The sequence below is a fragment of the Haplochromis burtoni genome, unplaced genomic scaffold (genome assembly GCF_018398535.1).
Source record: "Haplochromis burtoni strain Fernald_Lab_line unplaced genomic scaffold, NCSU_Asbu1 Contig_74, whole genome shotgun sequence".
Lineage (NCBI taxonomy): Eukaryota > Metazoa > Chordata > Actinopteri > Cichliformes > Cichlidae > Haplochromis > Haplochromis burtoni.
The window spans coordinates 2,241,725-2,257,587 of NW_024582435.1; the positions used below are offsets into that span (position 1 = coordinate 2,241,725).

General features: G+C 44.2%; 2 protein-coding genes across 3 annotated transcripts in view; one reads left to right on the top strand and one right to left on the bottom strand.

Moving 5' to 3' along the window:
• Positions 1 to 3,998: 3,998 nt before the first annotated feature.
• Positions 3,999 to 15,863, top strand: part of LOC102294256 (ICOS ligand) — a 19,025-nt gene continuing 7,160 nt past the window's right edge. The window contains exon 1 of the mRNA XM_014334735.2: positions 3,999 to 4,794. Within this exon, the coding sequence (XP_014190221.1) occupies positions 4,767 to 4,794 (28 nt within the window). The 5' untranslated portion in view covers positions 3,999 to 4,766. The remainder of the gene's footprint in view (positions 4,795 to 15,863) is intronic.
• Positions 6,612 to 11,188, bottom strand: LOC121814696 (butyrophilin-like protein 2). 2 transcript variants are annotated; one of them, XM_042221799.1, is made up of 5 exons: positions 10,892 to 11,188; positions 10,287 to 10,664; positions 9,039 to 9,332; positions 7,931 to 8,019; positions 6,612 to 7,765 (listed from the first exon to the last, which is right to left on the bottom strand). In XM_042221799.1, the coding sequence occupies exons 1-4, from the start codon at positions 10,941 to 10,943 to the stop codon at positions 7,937 to 7,939; spliced, it is 807 nt and encodes a 268-aa protein (XP_042077733.1). In that variant the 5' UTR covers positions 10,944 to 11,188; the 3' UTR covers positions 6,612 to 7,765; positions 7,931 to 7,936. The 2 variants fall into 2 exon arrangements, with proteins under 2 accessions (XP_042077733.1, XP_042077732.1); XM_042221798.1 differs by having other exon boundaries at positions 7,931 to 8,022.

Sequence of the window (15,863 nt, forward strand, 5' to 3'; positions counted from 1 at the left end):
TGGTAAAGTAAATCCGTTGGGCATCTTTCTTTGCCTTTAGACAAAAATTCTGATGCAAAAGAGCCAAACGGGACAGGCAGAAAAAAACTCCATTTACTTCAGAGATGATGAGATCTCCTTCTTGGTGGCTTTGGGCCATATTTATAGTCCTCCCCCCCCTCTTTAGCCAGCTCTGCCAGGTTGAGGTAAACCCTCAGCCTCTCTGCGGTCTATTGCTTGGGCTGCGTTCCACCTCCATCCTGTACGGACCTGTACGCTGGCATTTCGAATGCCTCGGTCTGCTGACGTGGTGGCTTCATGACTAATGTCATGGTGATGTCACACAGCTTCAGCGGCTATATGATATGAGATAAACTGGTAACACCAAACCTTAACTTTCCCTGGCAAGAAGCACAGATCGATCACACCAGCAGCTCCTCCAGCCTTCTCCTTGGACTCAGCTCTCCTCCATGATTTTCTCAGGTGATGTTGTTCCTTTACCAGCTGTAGGTGTTCTCTTTCTCACCATCTTCTATTTCATTTCAAACTTGGGATCATTAGCACTGGCTGTGATAACTCCTCACAGCCACTGGTACTGGATGCTGCCACACACCTTCACTCACTCTGTGTTAACAGACCTCTGTGCACTGAATCACTTCCACAGCATGTCTTGTATTCCATCTCTCACCCTGAGGTGGACCCTACAATAACACACATTTATTATATTAATATAGCACAAGGTTCAGTTAGCTTTGCAAAAAAATAGCTGGTAGAAACATCCTTCAAAGAGCTACAAGTTACTTTCTTACTCTGAGTACATTTCATAGCCTGTACCTTTACTTTAAATCTATATTTTTACCAGAGTATTTTTGTAACACAATTATTTGTGCTTATGACTGAAACTAAGCTGACCGTTCAGAGTGTGAGAGGTTAAAGCAGCTCTGCCACATTTGCAGTGTTGGGAAGGTTACTTTTAAAATGTATTCCATTACAGATTACAGATTACATGCCCCTAAATGTATTCTGTAACCTATTCCGTTACGTTACTCGATGAGAGTAACGTATTCTTAATACTTTGGATTACTTAATATGTTATCATGCTTTTTACAACAACATGAATGTACTATTGCTGTGTGATTTATTACTGTAGACTCCGAACTGTAGTAAAGGACCTCTGGCTGATACGTCGGGTTCGTGTCGGCTCGTAGCCGAAAAATAGCTTTACTTTGTTGTCTGGGTCGACTTTGCTAGCAGAGACAGAGAGAGGCGTTGAAAGGCTCCAACAGAACTTATTGTTTCAGAGGAAAACAGGAACACAGCGTACAGTCGAGTCTTAATAGCTTACTTACAACTGGGCTCGTCAGGCTCTCTTCTTGGCTGCAGTGGTTATTATTATATTTACATGCTTCCAGCTCCCGTTTTTGCTTGATGACAACTCCTACTTTTCCTTTTTCTCCCTCCTCGCTCACAGACACATAACGGGTATGGCAGTCCATTCTCCCTGCAACACGGACTACACTGCCTATGATGCTACATTCTTTAGAGCAGGGGTCACCAACACGGTGCCCGCGGGCACCAGGTCGCCCGCGGGCCTGTTCTAAAAATAGCTCACCATAACAACTTACCAGTAAGCTGCATCTATTTTTATTTTTTCTTGCTATTTTTTTTAATCACAATTGCATTGGCGTTAATTTGTTAGAGATAATATATAAAAAAAATGTTTATTATTAAATATTAGATCATGATCTAATATTTAGTGCTAGCTGGTCTCCACGGAAACAGTTGCCGTGAAGACCAGCAAAGGCAAAGGGGAGGAGATGAGGAAAACATGGCGGAAAAAAGGAAGAAAACATATAATTTTCACAGTGAATGGGAGGAAGAGTTCTTTTTTACCACTGTGAAAGATTCATGCGTGTGTCTCATTTGCGGGGCAACTGTGGCAACGGCAAAGCGGCACAACGTGGAGAGACATTTGAACGGTCTCATGCATCAAGGGACACACTGCGCGAGCCGGAAAGAGTGGCAAACTTTTTCGAACGTAAAATCAAAGAACCAACTATAAGCTACAATTTCTGATTAAGAAAGATTTAGACGGATATTAAGCTAGAAATCAACTCTTGCGAATATGGAAACTGTAATCTACTTCTATTAGCTGCATACTGTAGAAGTTGGCTGTCCGGACTTGCCTCATGCAGGACGGCAAAGTCATTGGTTTAGCATCCATGTGACGAGTCGACCAGCATAAGCAAGCGAGTTTTACGAGGATTGATGTCTCCAAGAGAACTTCGACCTACTCTAAACAACAGGAGTGAATTAAAGCGGAGGATTTGAAAGGTCGTGGAAAATGACAGGACACGACGGGTGTATGACGCGACATGATACGATGTAGGTCAATTCCCAACCATGAAATGCAATTACGGGCGTTAGGAAGATGGCTTCAGCCGTCTGTCGTGTGAATTAAACAGCACCTCAGCTAACACCGAACTCAGTAGAGGAGCTGTGCTGAAAGGTGCCTGTAATACGAATCGTGGCTAAGGGACATTCTCGTTTTGTCTTTGGGGACAGGATCATGATGGGAAGCACACCGAGGACACTGATAAGACGCGTTCAACATACGAAACTGAACAGATTGAGACAAGTAATTTCACATGAAAGTCTAGGTAACCAGATGACATTCATTACAAGAAAGCTCATTTCTGCAGATGTGCTGGAAAGCTTCTACTGAGACTTGACAAAGTTGCGAAAAGTACCAAGTCTAACCACTTGGTCAAGAGTTTGAGAACAGGTTTTGTGACCTTGATCAGCTTGAGCCATGTGTCTCATTTGTTTCCAATCCTTTCATGAATGTGGACACAACATGCATTGCTGAGCAACTAAGTTCAATGTTCAGCTTGGATGCTGGACAGGTGGAAATCGAAATTGTAACATTGCAAAATGACGTCCACCTCAAAGCCTATCTGGGTGCACCAAACTTTTGGTGCCTTGTTGACACAGAAAAGTACAGTGGTGTGTGCACAGCAGCTATGAAGGTTGCCAGCCTGTTTGGTTCAACCTATCTTTGTGAATCAGCCTTTTCTGACATGAACTTCATCAAGAACAAACACAGAACACGCCTCTCCGATGCACATCTGCAAGACTCACTCAGAGTTGCAGTGTCAAGTTATACCCCAGATTACAACACACTGGTGAACAGCATGCAATGCCAGGTTTCCCACTAACAGACAAAGAAAGCCATATTAGATGTTCTCAGTGGCAACATTACAGTGTCATGTCAAAGTTGAATTTAATTATTGAAAAACAAATGTGTTTGTTAAGTGTAACATGTGACAATTTGCTTTAAAATGCTGCCAATTTGGTGAAAAGTTCTGTAAAATTTGAAAGTTGATTTTTGTATGTTACATACATACAAAAATCATGTATGTAACAGTGCATGATTTGTTAAAATTTGTTAGTGGTACGTGAAAATGTTGTAGAAGTGATCACTTCAAAATGTAAATACTTGCAGAGATATATAGAAATAAAGCGTTGCATATTGATATTTATGTTTCCTACCTTGTTTCCTAATTGCATTCTTTATAATTATGGTGAAAAATAATTAACATAATTAGTGTCCGTACATAGATGAATATCATTAATTATTAATGATAACACATAATTAAGTTAAACTGAGGAAATTTGTTATTTGAGAAGTGTGTGTCAAACTGGTAGCCCTTCACATTAATCGGTACCCAAGAAGTAGCTCTCACTTTCAAAAAGGTTGGTGACCCCTGCTTTAGAGCTATACCTGTAGCATTCTGCCTATTAGCTTAGCACAACAACAACAAAAAGGCGCTCTCTCACCCAGGAAACAGAGAGAGAGCGTCACACTGTAACCATGGCAACCGTAACGCTTGCGCCTGGAACAACAGAACGTAGCTGTCAAACAAAACCAAACAGTCCTGACCCGCCACAATATGAAACAGGGAAGTACCACCGTGTAATCCATTTATTTCAACAAAGTAACTGTATTCTGAATACCACCTTTTTAAACGCTACCTGTAACGGAATACAGTTACTCATATTTTGTATTTTAAATACGTAACCGCGGTACATGTATTCCGTTACTCCCCAACACTGCACACTTGTACCATCAGATCGAGTCTTTGTGCTGTTCGGCTTCTTGAATTCGTCAGTTCACATTTGAACTTTCACACAGTCATAAACCACATTCCTGGTTTTCTTTGCTTTTTTATGTGTTACATGAAACATTGCAGAACAAATATCCACAGTTTCAGGTTCATTTCCTGTCTGATCAGATAGTGGCAACAAAGAAGGAGGTCTGACGGCGATCTGTCGAAACGTGGCACTCAGACTTCTGCTTTTTGGTTTTTACTCCTCTGGGAAAAAAAGGTTTCACAGAGAGTTTCATCCAAGATAAAATGATTTATTCGGATCCTGTAGCTGCCAAGTGTCACACAGACGATCTCTGATGGGAAAAAGAAATCTGTGAGTCGCAGTAAACTGCACTCGGACAGTAACGTGAACATAACCATCGATAACATGTGACCAGAAGCCACAGCGAGAGTCAGAGTGGCGTCTGAAAGAGGAAACGGCACCACAGTCTGCAATCTGGTATCAGAGCTGCTATCACTGTTTATGAGAACATTACTGGAGCTTGTAGTTGGAGTGACTTACAGCCAAATGGTGCTTTATCAGGATGCGGTGCCCGAGTATCCACTGATGGACTGAACATCCTGCAGACACTGATCGAGTCTCACCAAAGCTTTTTGTTCTCCCTGCGGGACGCGATGGAGTTTCTGCTCCTGATCTTTCTCTGTAAGTGAGATCGTCGCTTTTCTCATTTTGGTTTGTGCCAGTGTATTTTAATAAATAGAAAGAATATAAGTCATCATTGTTTAAAATGGCCTTTTTTAAATTAACATTTTGGGTTATAGTTCGTTATCTATAATTCAGTGTAGTAGCTGTAACTGACGGACTATAATCTTAAGTAATGGTTGTAAACCCAGGCAAAAAAATCATAAACAGATTTAATCAGAAACCCTGCAGTGAAATCAGACAGCAGGTATGTAACAGGTAACAGGTTACGCCTCACTGAAACAGTGAGTCAGGCTATTCACAAACACCTGACGTGTGATACAAACTCACACACAACAACACTCAAACACCAAAATAAGGGACTTTAGTTAAAAGAAAGAGAAATGAGGTTTCAGACTAAACAAAATAACTATATTAAATAAATGTCCGTGTCAGTTCCTTTGCAAACACTTTGAATAATCACAATCACTTAAGGAAAGACTGTCTCAGTATCTCAGACAGCAGAATACTCTCACACTGTTTTACTGCAACCACAAAGTTGTGGCGTTAACGTCATTTCAGATTAACGCTGACAGCACTAGTGGGAACACAACGAATATGACTGCACATTTACTCCGACAGCATCCTCGTGCAAAGACAAGTGGAAGCAGACAAAAACAACAAGCAGCATGCTACAAACTTTACCCGAGTCATTTAGACAGCCGTTAGCACAGGATTCTCCTTATGGGGACCTGATATGTTTAATATGCTGCTGAGAATATAGCCCAGAAGAAGCGGATAGTATAGCTTTTATTTTGGAAAGAGACATTTCTCTGTAATAAACTCTCTTTTCCAAAGATGAGTGATTTCTCGATCAGATAGATTTTTTATTACTTTGTTGTTTCAGCAACATTAAATTTAAAAACTGTACTTTTGAGTTAAAATATATATTTATAATTTTAATAAATGACAAATTAAAAAAGCATGAACATTTTTTTGTATTGAAAAAATATCGAACCGTGACACCAAAGTATCGAACCGAACCGTGAATTTTGTGTATCGTTGCAGCCCTAGTAACAATGTACACCACGATCTTACAACAGGCTGTGAGTAATGCTTGTGCTGTGAGGTCCCTGCTTTCATGTGATTATGAAATAAACAGGTATGTTTATATATGCTGTAACTTCTATAACTGTAACTATATGTACTGTGTATTTGTTATGTACATGTTAGAGCTGGGAGCAGAACCAGATGAACTGGTTTTTATTTACACTGGACCTATACGCACATACATACTATATATACATATGGGGATGTGTACTTGTATATACTATATATACACCTGCACTGGAGTGTTTATATAATGGAACCTGCATGCTTGAAATCACAAGACCCAAATATTTAGGTCAAATATGATCCACAGTTATGTTAATGAAGTTTGTGACTGTTAGGTTGAAATTGTTAAATGTTGTCATTGTGTTACTTAAATGTGTAAGTCTTGGTTCAAACTGTAGGATCAAAGACATTCCTTTGGTTCTGACCCCTTCCCAGCCTGTTGAATGGTGGGGGAGGCTGTAGTGTTTTATTATACGCACATCCTATGTGAGGTTCTGTTTTCTTGTTTAGTAAACTTCCTGCCTTTATGACCCTTTTGGTGAGCAGGAGGTCACACAAACACACCCCAAACACAACACACACACACACACACACACACACACCCACACACACACACACACACACACACACACACACACACGCACGCACGCGCGCACACACCTACCTAGTGCCTGACCATAGGGTTTTTTACAATGGGTGTTTTGTCACGGGAATGTGTGAGGGGAAGCAGATTCTTTGGACTCGTTTGACACCAGGGCAGAGGACTGCTGCCGTCCGGCTCCCTTTGCTATAGCAAGTAAAACCGATCGATTGCTGTTCGTCTTGCTTCGTTAACAGGAAGAAGCTTCTAAACCAGCGAAGCCTGTGGAAGCACAGACCCAACAGTGACACTTGTTGTATGAGCATGTGTGATCAGTACTGTCTGAAATGTAGTGATTAGGATCAATAAGTAATCTTTGTTTGTGTTATGGCCAACAGTGACAAGTCCAAACACGGGGCTAAATAAACTTGGCCCTGCTGAGATGCTCCTGGGAGCCTCTCTGCCCAGAGTTGCGGTAAACTCTTCCTTAACAGATATAGTAGCTCCGCCTGGCAGCAAAGCCAGCAAAGTTGTCAGGAGGATTAATTGTTTGGTTGGTTTGCTGTGCTTGCTTGTGTCTCTCGCTGTATTATACAGTTTTTTCACGTAACGCTGTAACCTGTGTTTAACACGGGCCTGGTGGTCGACACAGGAAGTCATGTTTCCAGAATATTTGTCCCTCATGCTGCACACATTTCATCTGATTTAGGTTAATAATACACACAGGTGTGTGTGTGTGATTATATCAGATTATATTTGAGATGTAAAAAATTTAAAGTTCAAACTGTTTGAAATGAGCTCAGCAGCTGCAGCAGGAATATTTTTTTTAGCATTTTTCAGTAGAACCCGTCTTTACTTTTGTGTTTTATTTAAAAAGACACATTAAGACGAACACTTCACCACAACATGTAGATGTGCCAGATTCACACACACAGCATCATTTTCATCTAAATAACTCTTTGATTTATTTTAAATAACACTTCTAAAGACATAACAGCACGTGGACATAACATTCAGTTAAACAGGCGCCCAGCATGACGTTTGATGGTCCAGTAACTGTTGTGTTTCACACTGTGGTGGGTTTAATGCTCCAGCCTGAGCAGATATAGCTTCAAGTTTTGTTTTAAGCACCAGCTTAGTGCCACCCAGCAGGACCCATGAAACCCAGATTCAGAGTGTGCGCACCGTCAATATCACGCACAGACAAGGTGCAACATACAACACGCTGAAGTGTCTCCATGGCACACAGTTTCACCCCTCCACCACCGAAACGCTGCATCGCTCTACCTCGGGTGGCTGAAACACACAGATGATTGCAGCTGTAAGCACATCAGCTGTTTCCTTCATGTTCATGTTACACATGCATCATGGGAAAACCACACATCTGTGTGCGTGTCTGCGTTTAACATGCTCGACCTCTTTCACATGTTAGATAGTAAAAAGTAAATAGTTCATGCTCACCTTTGCTCACTGCACAGCTGTTAGAAGAACCACAGCAGCTGCTATCAGATATACAGTTAGGGCTGCAGGTGAGCTCCTCGCTGCTGCACCTGCTGAACACCGAGACACCAACAGTCAGCCTCATACCAGAGCATCCTAGGGCAAGTTTCTGAGTTCCCCCGACGATCAGCCAGAGTTACAGGGCTGAGTAAATGTCTCTGAGTCAGAGGGATGCTCAGTGTAAAGTGAACTCTGACTCAGGTTGAACTTTGACTTTGAAACTTCTTCTGCAGAAACATGTTTCATGGTTGTGTTGCCTGCGTCAGTCTGAAATAAGACATGAATGATCGATACAGATACAAAAAGAACATAATCAAATGGCAAAAGCGACACTGGTCCTGCAAAGCTTGACTGACTACTGAGGGACTCGTTTATGGTTCTGTAATTGAAATTTGAGTGTTTTAGCTGTTTTTAGTTCTGTAAGAATGGAACACGGAGCAGGTTATGTAGGGAGGCCTGCAGGGACACAGGACGACCTGCATGCATGATAAACCAGCACAGATGTTTCTCTGCAGACGTCTGAGGATTTATTTTCCTCTCAGCTGAACAGCAGCTCGAGAGCTCTGAACCTTCCACGATTACTCAGCATGTTCAGGTCTGACTGGCTGACGGCTGACAGCTGCACATCGCTGTAGTCTTTGCACCCTGTGATTCTCAGTTTGCTGTGAATGAGCTCCTCATGTCCTGTTTGCACAAACTAAAATAGTGATGGTCTGAGGTTACTCAGCATATTTCCTGTCAGCTCTCATAATTCGTACACTCGTCAGCGCTAGAATAATAATCATAAATTATTATAAATATAAATCAGTAGTAGTAATAACAGTAATAAGATGATGATACGCTCAGAGAAACTTTTTTATCTTCAGGCATTTTTGGTTCCATCACCTGAGATTCACATCTTAAAAATATGTCTCACATATATTTTAAAAACACTTCATTATAAGTGACGTATATTCACTAACCGACTCTTTGACTGTCAGTTGGTGTCACTTTCATCATTATTAGAGCGCTCCCCTTCGCGCTGTTGTAGTTTACCTTCCCTCGGCTGACTGGACGATGTGGAGCGTACCTGTGTTGAAGTAGTGGGTGACCTTGACAGTCCTGTTCAGGGTGGGGTTGTGGCTGAGACAGCTCACGGCCTCGTGACGACCTGCAGGGATGTGCAGGATGCTGCGGGAGCTGTACAGGTGATCGTGGACATTCTGCTTCGTTTCAGTGTTGACGTTCCTGGACTCCACTGCCTGATGGGAGCTGTTATGGAGGAGGACCCACTGTATGTCAGGGGCAGGAAATCCTCCTTGCAGACTGCACACTGCAGACATAGCCTCTGTATTAACGTCCAGCCTGGGCTCCTGGTACGGCACTGAGGAGAGAGGAGAACAAAGGTCACCTTCGCTTTTTTGATTTTTGTAGTGGGCGTTAAACAGGAAAAGGAAAAGCGTTCCAGTATCTGTGCACTAAATATGAAGCTACATCCAGTTAGCATGCATGCTGGAAACAGCTGTCCTGGGTTTGCTAACAACATGAGCGTGCTAGCCATGACAGCATGTTAGCTAAGCTGAGCTAAGCTAATTTGTGTTATTTTTGTTTGTTTTTGTATTTTGCAGTAATTTGTTTGTAATATGTTGGATTACAAAGCAAACAAAAAGGGTTTTTCCTATTTTAAGACATTTTTTTAATCTCATATTGGGAAATGCTTTTGTTATATCAGGTAAAATAATTATTATAATAAAATTTAATGCAAATATGTCAACAACTTTTGATCCTCTGAGAATAGGACAGTGTGCAAATCCAGAATATCAATGATGTGGACTCTCAACACCTCATCAGCCTTTCATGGCTGAGGGGGTATAAACATTAAATAAATCTATTAGTGTTTTTACTGTACTATTGTTGAGTCTTTACCTTACGATATAAAGGCCTTGTTGTTGTGATTTGGTTCTGTATAAATAAAATTAAATTGAATCATTGACAGCAAAACCTCAAAAAGGAAATTCCACATTCAGCATAAATCATAATAACTACAGATTTTCTCTAAATGTAATCTGTGCTGACTGTAGCTGCCTATGTTTGACCTCTGATGATGTCATCTGTTGCTAGGCAGCTCTGTGAATTAAAAGTTATTCAGCATGCTCAGGTCTGCAGTTCGTGCAGCCCAGTGTTTGCTGCAGCATGAGCTCAACATGGCCATCGTTGAAAAGCTAAACTGGTGAAATAGAATCTGTGCTGATGATGTCACGTGTTACTAGCCAGCCCGGTGTGTGCCGGTCTAACTTGCCTTTCCTATTTTTGTGAGGAAAACAGAAACCTTTCTCACCAGCTACATGCAAAGTCATTTCACAGATTTGTGTGTGTTCCAGGTGGTATCGCGTCGTCCCGCTGTCGTCCAGCACTGCTGCAAATGATGAGTACGTTCTTCCATTATCGTCAAGAGTCAGGTTTTTGAGTACGATGGTGATATTCCCTCTGACTATGTCCTGAGGGAAGTCTGTGACTCTGTGTTGATAGAGCTCGTTTACATGCTCCGCCACCTTTCTTCCGTTATTATAGGAGTACAAAACCACATTTCTATCATCTTGCCAATAAAATCGGAGACTCTTCCAGTCCGTGATAGCTCTATCCTGTATGCTACATTCGAGGACTGCCGAGTGAAAGATGGTGGTGTTAACATCACGCACGAGAGTCGCATCGCCCGCTGAGATTAAAAAGAAGACAGAAAACTGTTAAAGATGAATGATTCCTCAAAAGCTGCGACACTCCAACACCAAACACTCACATCTGTAGACTAAGTTTAGCTCCAGATAGGCCAAAAGCTAAAGACGCTAGTTAGCTTTGGTGTATTACCACCAACAACTAAACACTCACACACACACACACACACACACACACACACACACACACATTTAAACTGGAGTAACTTACCAACCACGAAACTGGAAAATAATCCAAATACAGAAATCACTTTGGGGAGCATTTTATCAGAGACCAGCGAGCAAAATGGATGTTAGTGGACACCAACACGACAAACGAGGCTAAACTCATGTGCAGATCAAGAAATACTTTCTGTTCTGACTCCGGTATTTCCCCGTGGCGTCAGCGCTGACTCATCGTTTCAAAATAAATCACAACAAAGCTCTGATGATACACATTTAAAGCCCTACAGACACCAACTAATATCTGCACTATCTGTACCCTGTGACCACGTGCAGCTCATGTGCTTTAGCTGTTTTGCAGAGGAAGTGGGACATGCAAAATAGCTGCTGAATAGGAAATGACGTCTGTTTGGAGGACATGGAGACTGTCTGAGCCCTTCCTACCCATCAAAGGGTCATCGAGTACCAGATTCAGAGAGTACTTTCTGCTCTGCACTTTAAACAGCTTCCGCTCTGCTGAGGACGTTTAGCTGACTTCGTTGATTTTAAAAACCATCTGCTGCTAGTTACAGATGTGAAATCAGTTTGATACAATAGGAAAGCAGGACCATGACTCACAGATGTTTGCAGGTCCAATCAGGATACCTGATTCTGTTCACCTGGACGTAGCGTTTTGGGGGAGAAACGTTTCGTCACTCATCCAGGTGACTTCTTCAGTCTCAGCTGACTGCAGGTTTCCCCAGTCTTATAAACAGTGGATGTTGATCAATGTTCATGAGAATTTGCATAATTAAAATTAAGGAACTGACCTCCCAGCCCATTGTTGCTTCAGTGGGCTGGTTTCAGTCATTATGCAAATGTCCTGTTTATAAGATTGGAAACCTGCAGTCAGCTGAGACTGAAGACGTCACCTGATGATGACGAAACTTTTCTCCCACTGAAAACATCCTGAATTTTGGAGATTTACTTACCTGGATGACTGAGCATGCATCAAGATAAAGAAGGCTCCGTTTGCTGCCCAGCAGTTAAACCCAACTATGGCCAATAGGAGGAGACTCGTTACAGCTTCCTGTTGCTGTGGTTTAATTCTGAAGTGGGTTGTCTCTCTCTTACCTTTGGCTCCTCTGATCAGGCTGGTTGCTCTGTCTTCAGTAGCCTCGCTGGTCCCATACAGACGGTTGGATTTGTACCTTTGGGTTTCATTTTTCTTCATTAGTCTTCAAAGCGATCAAAAGTCCTATGAGTCGTATATGTGCTGTCTTCTATCACTGACTGTACACCTTTTCTTTTTTTTTTTTTTTTTTTTTTCCCGTTTGGATCTTTAGCCATCAGAATTGTTGTCTTAAGGCCAAAAAGATGCCAAGGATTTATTTTACCAAGTGGATCATCATGGCCTTGCCATATTGGTCCATTTGATTGACCTTTATTATAATTATGAATTTATTTTATTTTCAGTTGCTACAAACGGGACAGACATGACTGGGGGATAGGACAGGGAGAAAGAATGAAAGAAAGAGAGGGAGAGAAAGAAAACCAAAGGGGAGAAGAGACGGTGAGAAGGGGGGGAAGAAAGAAAAAAAACAAAAAAACAAAACACCTGGGTCACCTGTATGGAGAAAAAAACAGAAGAGAAAGCAAACAACAAAGAGCAACATAATAAAAAAAACGGCACCATCACAATAAACTAGCTAGCAGTAGATATCAGTAGATACTAAATAATAAACGATATTGTGCAGCACGCAAGATAGACAGCGCACAATGTGCTTTGAGGCAGCAGCCAAGAAAGCTGTAGTCCGCGTCTGTGAATACGCATGCTTGCATTCCAAAGGTTCCTTCATGTAATGATCTGCTAGAGGGTGTGGGGGGGCCACAGCCCCGTCCTCCAGGGCATGAAGCAGGTATGGAGGAGATCAAAACTCCAGACATCCAGAGGCCCCCAGAACACAAGAGACCAAGGAAGACCAACAGAGGGGCAGCCGCGCCACTGTCCCAGAAAGAGCTGAGGAGAGTCCCAGATGAGGGTTCACTCAGCAGCCGCGGAGCAGAAGCCAGGGGGAGTTGCAGTGACGCGCCCGTGAGCTCCGCCGGCAGCCAGCTGTGCCTGAGTGACCGAGCCCCAGGCCGAGAGGCCGGGGGCACCCCACCTCCGAAGTGGCCCGAGCGAGCCCCAGGCTCCAGGCCCCGATAAGCGGCCGCCAAGGAGTGAGCCGGTGTGTACCTGGACGCCCACCCCCAGACACAAAGAACCACCAACGCACCGACACCTGAGGGAGTCCGCCACTGGCAGGGGAAGTGGTGGTGGGGGGAGATAGGCCTCCAAACCTTGGAGGGCCTGAGATGTCCCCAGAGAGGTGGCGCCTGACACCCAACCTGACATATAGACACAGAAATACAGGCACACACAGATACAAACATCCATTCCCACCCTCATGCTCTCATATGCACTTACTCCACACTCAACCAACGTGGAGACAGACATAAAGAGACGCTGTACACACGATCACACTCCCCAAGCGTACTCTACGAACCGGGTCTAGGTACCCTTGCCCCTGGAGGGGGGAACTGCACCCAGACCCAGGTGGTGTTACCCTTTTCCCTGCGGTGGGGGGAGGCAGACCGCCCCGACTCCGCAGCAGCAGGAAGGCTCCACACTCCAGACCGCAGTCGGACGGCCAACTCCTCCTCCTAGCCCCCCCGCTCCAGCAGGTCGCAGAGAATGGGGGTGAGAGAAGACTCCAAACCTCCCTCCACCCGCTCATTGTAGTGTTGATGCATGTGTGTTCTAAGGTGCATTTAAAACCCAGGAGGGCATGGAGCTACCTGCCAGAGAGCAGCAGGTAAGCGCATGGTCCCTCCTGCTAGCCCTCAATGTCTACGTGTATTTAAAATTGAGAGGTGGGCAACGACGCCAGGGGTGGGGTGTACACCCTGATGGTACTTTGGACTCCGTGTATCGTGCCCACCCCCAAGATCCTATATGTATGTGTAATGAGAGTGTGAGTAATGTGAATGTCTAAGTTGTGGGATAAAATTGAGGCAGAGGCAGCCAGAAGGAGACAGAGGGGGGGGTAGCCTCCTCTGCACCCTGGTGACATACCCCTACTCCAAGGCCCTGCATGTGTGGGTGGTTGTGGTGGAGCGGGAAGAGGGAGGCAGCTGGAGATGGGGAGGGAAGGAAGGGAGGGGCAGGTGACCCCTCCCTGGGGCCAGCTCCCCCGCTGACCCCAGTAGGCACTCCCATACTCCGCGACCCGCCAGGGAAAGGGGGCCCAGGCCCATCCAGACCGGGGCCCAGCGCAGCAGCGCCCCCCGGCCCCACAGAGCCCGGGACAGTCCACCCAACCCCACCACAGAGAAAACTGCACCCACCCCACCTACCACCTACCAATTTATTAGGTACACCTTGCTGCCAGCAGGTTGGAGACACTTTTTTTCTTCAGAACTTCATTCTTCGTGTCACAGATTCAACGAGGTTCTGGAAACATTCGTGCAAGATTCCGATCCAGACGACGTCACTACAGTGTCTGCAGAATACTGCTGATACAAGGATGCAGGATGGATCCATACTTTCACGTTATTTATACCCTGTGTTGGGTAAGTTACTTTAAATTAGTAACTTAGTTACATTACTAGTTACTTCTATCAAAGCATGAGGGTGGGAATGGATGTTTGTGTCTGTGTGTGCCTGTATGTCTGTGTCTATATGTCAGGTTGGGTATCAGACGCCACCTCTCTGGGGACATCTCAGGCCCTCCAAGGTTTGGAGGCCTATCTCCCCCACCACTTCCCCTGCCAGTGGCAGACGCCCTTCAGACATCGGTGCGTTTGTGTCCGGGGATGGGCGTCCAGGTACACACCGACTCACTCTGCTTGTCGGGGCCTGGAGCCTGGGGCTCACTCGGGCCCCTTCGGGGGGGTGCCCTCGGCCTCTCGAGCCTGGGGCTCGGTCACTCAGGCACGGCTGGCTGCCAGCGGAGCTCACGGGCGCGTCACTGCAACTCCCCCTGGCTTCTGCTCCGCGGCTGCTGAGTGAGCCCTCATCTGGGACTCTCCTCAGCTCTTTCTGGGACAGTGGCGCGGCTGCCCCTCTGTTGGTCTTCCTTGGTCTCTTGTGTTCTGGGGGCCTCTGGATGTCTGGAGTTTGATCTCCTCCATACCTGCTTCATGCCCTGGAGGACGGGGCTGTGGCCCCCCCACATCCTCTAGCAGACCATGACCTTTTGAATACAAGCGCGCTGATCCACACAGGTGTGCACACAGGTGTTCACTGTTCATAGACATAAACTACACCTCTATTGGCCTCACTGGAGGGGAGAGGGAGGAGAAACAGGGGGACAAGGGAGGGCAGGAACAACTGAGTTGTAGGTGCTTTTCTACACTGTGCAATATTTGTTTTTTTGTTTTGTCTTTTTTCTTATATTTGACTGTGCAATAATCACTGTGCAATATACTCACTCAAATGAGCAATCCTATTTATCCATATTGTATATTCTGTATCTATATATGTGTATATATGGTGTATTTGATTTGCTTATATCCTTACTCTCATTCCCCTTAATGTATCTGTAACATGCAACTTCTTTCGGTGCTTTGCTACTGGAAACTGAATTTCCCGAGGAACCCACCCGAGGGATTAATAAAGTTTCATCTAATCTAATCTAATCTAATCTATTTCCAAGCACATTGTGCGCTGTCGGTCCTGCTTGCTACACAACAACATTCAATATTTAGTATTTACTGCTGTTTACACTTAGCTAGATTAACCGTGATGGTGTTGTGTTTAGTATGTTGCTCTGTTTTTTTTGCTTGTTTTCTCTTCTTTTCTCTCAACAGGTGATCCAGGAGATTTTTTCTCTTCTTTCTCTTTTTAAGTGCCCTTTCTCACTGTCCCTCTTCCCTTCTGTTTTTCTTTTCCTTCATCTTTCTTTCTCCCTTTCCTATCCCTCAGTCATGTCTGTCCCGTATGTAAGCAAGTGAAAATAAAATAAAATAAACAATAAAAGGTGAACCAAATAGACCAA